Genomic DNA, 6,027 nt, shown 5'->3' on the forward strand with positions numbered 1-6,027 from the left:
ATTGTATGGCTTCAGGCAAAGGTGTGTCTTGCACACTTTATCCAGTGGAAATGGAACATTTCATGCATCTAATTGAATCTCTACAGTACATTTACAAGTTGATATGATTGGGATAAGTGTGGCTCATTCTCACACCCCTTATTGGACTCTGGCACGTAAAAGGAGTGGTGCATTGAAAAGAACTTAGTGGAAACACCCCAAACCTCCTGCACAGGACAGTACCTTAGTTAGCAAGATGCTGACCTCTAGTGGTCATGTGAATGCATTTCAAGCTTACAGAGCATTCAAAGTGACGATCCTTAGCTTAGCTTCTGGAGAGCACAAATCTAACTATATACTTCACCCTTTTTAAATAAGCAAAATGAGGTGCATAGCAATTACCAAAAAATGGATAGTAATGGTTGGATACCCTCGACATTGAGAAACGGGCAGAGACAGACGCCTGACAGATCAATGACAAGTATTATGTTAATCATATACATTTCTATTGAATCCATGTAGTAGTATAAAATACAGACATTTTGATAGTGAAGATCAGAGGTCACAGAGAAAATTACAATCACATATTTACTTTCCAACTCAGGCACATGATAAAAGCATGCTGCAGTGGCATTTACCATAGTTACAGAAAGAAACAAAAATATACCCTGAACATTTTGAGTGTTCCACCCAAACTCTTATTGCATTGACTTTCCATAATTCATTCAAATAACAGAATTGTGAACTTCACTTTAGTCAGAAGGCTGCAATATGAACTAAATGACCATGGATTACTGTGTATAACATATAGCTAGATCATAGAGGTTTCCCAGACTACATGGAAAAACTCCTTGCCCTACTTATAGGAACAGTACTGATAAAATACAACTGAATAAGTGATTGAAAAGTAAACACTCCATTGTCAAGGCCTTGTCTATCGTCTTCAACCTGGACAGACGACCTTCAGTGAAGGGTCTGGTTTCCCTGACAGTCATTGGAGCAGAACCAGGAGTCCACCAGACCATGTAACCTGCCCAGGACTTTTCCTGGTCAGGTCACATGGTCAGTTCCTGGCCCTAAGCGTTCCAATTGCTCCTGCATGGCTCAGTTGTTAGAGCACGGTGCTTGTAATGGCAGGATTGTGGGTCTGACTCCTGGGCCACCCACATGTAAAATGTATGCACGGATGACTGTTAAGTCGCTTTGGATAAAAGCATCTGCTAAATGGCATATATTATAACCACTTAGCCAACTAGTGTCCACTAATCAGAACATAGTGGAATAGGCCCATCTTATAAAAATCTCCCACCAACATTGGAGCCATTTCTGTGGCACTAACGAGGTACAGACCAAGACACACATTATGACATCTTGGTTTGTCAGTCATGTATGCTTTTTCAGTCTACATCGTTACATATGTTCTTGACCACTCTGTTGAACTCCATTGGTTGGTCAGCATATACATGGTGAGACGCATCATCTATCATCTGAAGAGAGACGGAGACAGGAATGATAAACATGGGTATCGTATTATGTCTTGTTGTATGATACGTTTTATCCTCTAAGACCTCAAAACTTAAATGAAATCAAATAAATCCCCCCTTTCTCACCACAGTGCGTGTGGCTGTCTGGACCCTGATCTGGGCCACCTTGTCCCCCGAGGCGCTGTCCACCCAGGAGCGTGAACCGTATAGCATGGTAAGAGGCATGGAGGGGGGTAGCAGGTGAACCCGCTGTAGCATGGGCCTCTTGGCCCAGCCCAGGGACTCTGACATTGCCCTGAAGCCTACCTCCCCACTGGAGATAGAGGGAAGAGAAGGAGGACAAAGAGGGTTGAGCGTGACAGAGGGAAGAAGATAATGGAATAAAGGAAGAGGTTTGAGGAGAAATTAATGTTTTGTCATTCTGTGGCAAATTCAGGCCAGTAAAGTAAGGACATGTCCCTATGGGCTCAGGAGAATGTGAACGCAGTATGCAGTTTAATAGTGGTGATATGTAATACAAGCCAAGGAGTGACTCTACGTACCTAGGGGTCTGAGCATTACAGTGGTAGATGTACTCAGTCATGGTATCATCATCAAACAAGTCCTCAAATTTCCTCTTGAAATCTGGACGCAATCTATTTACCAACCCTGGACCTGACAGAATGAAAGGAAAAGAGAAAAAGGGAACGATGGAGGTATGAATATAACATGATAAAACTGTGAAAGCTTTGAATAAGTGATCTGAATGTGAATAAAGTGTCTCTCACCCCATGGACCTGCTGCTCTGATGACAGCCAGAGGGTTGAACAGAGAGACGACTGAGGCCACAGCCTTGACCCAGCGTGGCAGGGGCGGCCTCTTCACCACCTCTGGCCCTTGGCCCGCCGGGGTCTCCACTCCTGGCTGTGGGTGTTCAGGGAAACCCCACGGGTCCACCAGGATCAGGTGACTCACCCTAAAGAAGGGGAGATACAATCTAAGTTATTATTCCATTACTATAATAAAATTGGTCATGGAGTTTTTCCTGACCAGGAATCATGGTCCTAATGATTAATAATAAAGTGCAGTGTAGATCAATTTTTGAACTGTCACCGTACATAAGGAGACATACTGTACGTCAATCAATAGCTTTAAGGCAATACCATCATAAATACTATGACATCATCATAAATAAAAACATGGCCTCTCACCTAGAAGGGTGCTGGATGGCGTAAGATGTTGCCAGGTATCCCCCCAGACTGTGTCCCAGTAAAATCATGTTCTCCAGGCCTACAGACTCCCTCCACTGCTCCATGGAGTTGACAAACTGCTCCTCGGCCAGGGCAGCATCTGTGGGGAAGGGGGGTCGGGAGCTCCGGCCAAACCCCAGGAGGTCGAAGGCGTAGACGGGCCGAGAGTGACTCAGAGCATCCAGGTTACGAATCCACAGACCCACTCCTCCTCCAAACCCATGGACCATCACCAGAGGAGTCTTCTTAGGGGCTATGGGAGGGAGGGAAGGCATAGAAAGAGAGACAGACAGAGAAGCAGACCGAGAGACAGACAAGAAGTTAATACCAAGACAAAAGCTAATTCATATGTCAAAAGCCTAGAGGGACAAGAAGAAGGAGACAGTGAGAGTGAGAATACCTTGCTCAAGAGGTTTGTGGGCGGTCTTGTTGGTCAATGTGAGGGTCCAGATCCTGTCCTGGTTAGGTAACGTGACAAACCTGGACCACAGTTCATTCTGTATACCTGACACACACACGTCAGAGACAAGTGAAGTGTTACTATATGAACAAGAAGTCAACCATTTTGCTCCTCTGAAAAGATAGACAGAAGTAAGATGTTTAGTTATTAACATGGTCTTACAGGAGAGGACCTTGGCCTCTGTGCTCTTCAGGAGGGACATGGAAGTCGGACGCCAGGAAGGCCACCAGCCCCACCCAGAGTATGGCCTGGAGGAAGAGAGATGATAGACATTGTGTTACTATAGCCATCAGGAACATGAACACTGTACTATGACACTAACGACATGATCACTACAGTGCAGACAGAGTAGGGTAAAGGTCTAAGCATCAGCCTATCAAACACACCTGACGCTAGTACTCCTTGAGAGACCTCAGACACAGTTATACAACCAGGAGTTCTCACCACGTGACCTGACCTGGGAAAACTCCCGACCCTATAATTAAAAAACAGCTGACACTGGTGGGGGTCAGTAATTAAAGTAATGCAGGGGACATGATGAAAAGTGCTGCGTCACTCACTGTTACTGGCTCCCCCCACACTGCGTCGCTGCCGCACTGCTCTTCAATGAACACAGATCGAACCTACGTTGTAGCCTACATTGTTGTTATGTAGCCTAGTCTCAATGTCATAGTTGGCCGGCCGGCCGGCCAGCCACCATAATAACAAAACTTGTTTTGACAGACATTATATAGTCAGACCATTTAAAGGTGGTATATCATCAACACATCAAAATATTATGAAAGCAGTAGGATATGTCTGGAAGGATAGTTAAACCACATGAATTACAACTTACTCTGTCTCAGTTTCGTGTTGCATTGGCGCTACTGTGGGATCCATAGCATGACATATTCTGATAACGACACACAAGCTGTAGCAGTAGCCTAACAAACGTCAAAAATCAGTAGTGTTTTCCTCTGTTTGAGATTGCGACTCGTGTACAGTGCCAAACATCCGTGTTCAATGTTTTGTAACACGAACATTCCTAAGTCAGCTGACCCAGAAGTGGGTGGGGTTTCGTCCACAGATGTTATGATTCGTTAAACTGGCTGTCATTTTTCTGCTTTGTTCATTATGATCAGCTTCGTTGGCTTTCTTGCCAATCGTTGATATACGTCGGCTAGTTATACAAGTCTGTTGACCATCACTGGTTTGGAAGCTGACGTGGTGTATAACATAGAAATAAGAATGAATAGAACGGGCTTGGACCCTCTAACCAAATATTTTTTTTATAACTAACCCAAGATAGACCAGAGCCTGTCGTTTCCAATGGGACCAAATTAATCATAATGGGCAGAACAGGCAAGGAGATGCGCAGAGCCAAGAACGAGATAATGAAATCCTATTGGCGCGTTCTATCATTAACATATTTTAGTTAGGGAACGCCGACTCTGTGAAGTAAGCGTGTGCAATAACTCAATTGCACTCCTTCTAAACAACGCTTTTTTTTTACTGTGACAAAAAGTAAAATATACAAAACGAAGTCCACTCTGTTTGTTACAGATTCTAGTTTTGGAAACAGAAAGCTATATGGAGATGAAATGTTTTATCGATTAGAAAATGTGCAGAATGTCGGCCAAAATACATCTCGCTCCATCTTCTCCCACTGCCGGCCACTGGGCTTCTTCTGATCACCATACGGATGCATCGCATTTACACATGCAGGGCAATATCTGGTTCATTATTGTATCTGTGCTATGGGTACACACGCAATGGCCGCCCCAGTCCACCCATTATGCCGGCTTCCACTAACTCCCCTAGCTCCACAATGAGATAGGGCGCAGGCCAGGCAGCAGGCTGTTAGCCAGCCAGCCTGCCAGCTTAGTGGAGTTGGTAACATTTATGATAGCAAATTTCAATTTACACAAAAAGAAAACGACTGCGTTTTTGTCTTTTGAGCTTCTAGTCATGAAATCTATACAGCCTACTCAATCACTTTTTATAGCTACTGTTTACAGGCCTCCTGGGCCGTATACAGCGTTCCTCACTGAGTTCCCTGAATTCATATCGGATCTTGTAGTCATGGCAGATAATATTTACATTTTTGGTGACTTTAATATTCACATGAAATATCCACAGACCCACTCCAAAAGGCCATCATCGACTCAGTGGGTTTTGTCCAACATGTCTTTATTGAAGATTCATCTCTTCAGTAGGTCCTATGATTGAGTGTAGTCTGGCCCAGGAGTGTGAAGGTAAACGGAAAGGCACTGGAGCAACAAACCGCCCTTGCTGTCTCTGCCTGGCCGGTTCCCCTCTCTCCACTGGGATTCTCTGCCTCAAACCCTATTACGGGGGCTGAGTCACTGGTTTACTGGTCCTCTTCCATGCTGTCCCTAGGAGAAGTGCGTCACTTGAGTGGGTTGAGTCACTGACGTGATCTTCCTGTCTGGGTTGGCCTCCCCCCCGTTGGGGAGATCTTCATCGGCTATACTCGGCCTTGTGTCAGGATAGTAAGTTGGTGGTTGAAGATATCCCTCCAGTGGTGCGGGGGCTGTGCTTTGGCAAAGTGAGTGGGGTTATATTCTGCCTGTTTGGCCCTGTCCTTGAGTATCGTCGGACGGGGCCACAGTGTCTCCCGACCCCTCCTGTCTCAGCCTCCAGTATTTATGCTGCAATAGTTTATGTGTTGGGGGGCTAGGGTCAGTCTGTTATGTCTGGAGTATTTCTCCTGTCTTATCCGGTGTCCTGTGTGAATTTAAGTATGCTCTCTCTAATTCTCTCTCTATTTTTCTCTCTCTGTTTTTCTCTCTCTCTTTCTCTTTCTCTCTCTTTCTCTCGGAGGACCTGAGTCCTAGGACCATGCCGCAGGACTACCTGGCCTGATGACTCCTTG

At 45.1% G+C, this 6,027-nt stretch overlaps 1 protein-coding gene across 2 annotated transcripts; it reads right to left on the reverse strand.

The window, feature by feature from the left end:
• Nucleotides 1-454: 454 nt before the first annotated feature.
• On the reverse strand, nucleotides 455-4,155 carry abhd4 (abhydrolase domain containing 4, N-acyl phospholipase B). Of its 2 annotated transcripts, XM_029705507.1 has the most exons (9): nucleotides 3,988-4,155; nucleotides 3,539-3,650; nucleotides 3,315-3,400; nucleotides 3,093-3,197; nucleotides 2,654-2,945; nucleotides 2,231-2,418; nucleotides 2,006-2,117; nucleotides 1,590-1,776; nucleotides 455-1,466 (listed from the first exon to the last, which is right to left on the reverse strand). In XM_029705507.1, the coding sequence occupies exons 3-9, from the start codon at nucleotides 3,352-3,354 to the stop codon at nucleotides 1,377-1,379; spliced, it is 1,014 nt and encodes a 337-aa protein (XP_029561367.1). In that variant the 5' UTR covers nucleotides 3,355-3,400; nucleotides 3,539-3,650; nucleotides 3,988-4,155; the 3' UTR covers nucleotides 455-1,376. The 2 variants fall into 2 exon arrangements, with proteins under 2 accessions (XP_029561367.1, XP_029561366.1); XM_029705506.1 differs by lacking the exon at nucleotides 3,539-3,650.
• Between the last annotated feature and the right edge of the window lie 1,872 nt (nucleotides 4,156-6,027).

This window comes from Salmo trutta, chromosome 21, assembly GCF_901001165.1.
Source record: "Salmo trutta chromosome 21, fSalTru1.1, whole genome shotgun sequence".
NCBI classification, from domain to species: Eukaryota; Metazoa; Chordata; class Actinopteri; order Salmoniformes; family Salmonidae; genus Salmo; species Salmo trutta.

Coding starts and splice junctions, on each gene's coding strand:
- abhd4 (XM_029705506.1), bottom strand. CDS start 4,031: ATGGATCCCACAGTAGCGCCAATGCAACACGAAACTGAGACAGA. Junction 3,401..3,987: donor CAACACGAAACTGAGACAGA/GTAAGTTGTAAT, acceptor CTCTTCCTCCAG/GCCATACTCTGGGTGGGGCT. Junction 3,198..3,314: donor AGAGGCCAAGGTCCTCTCCT/GTAAGACCATGT, acceptor TGTGTGTGTCAG/GTATACAGAATGAACTGTGG.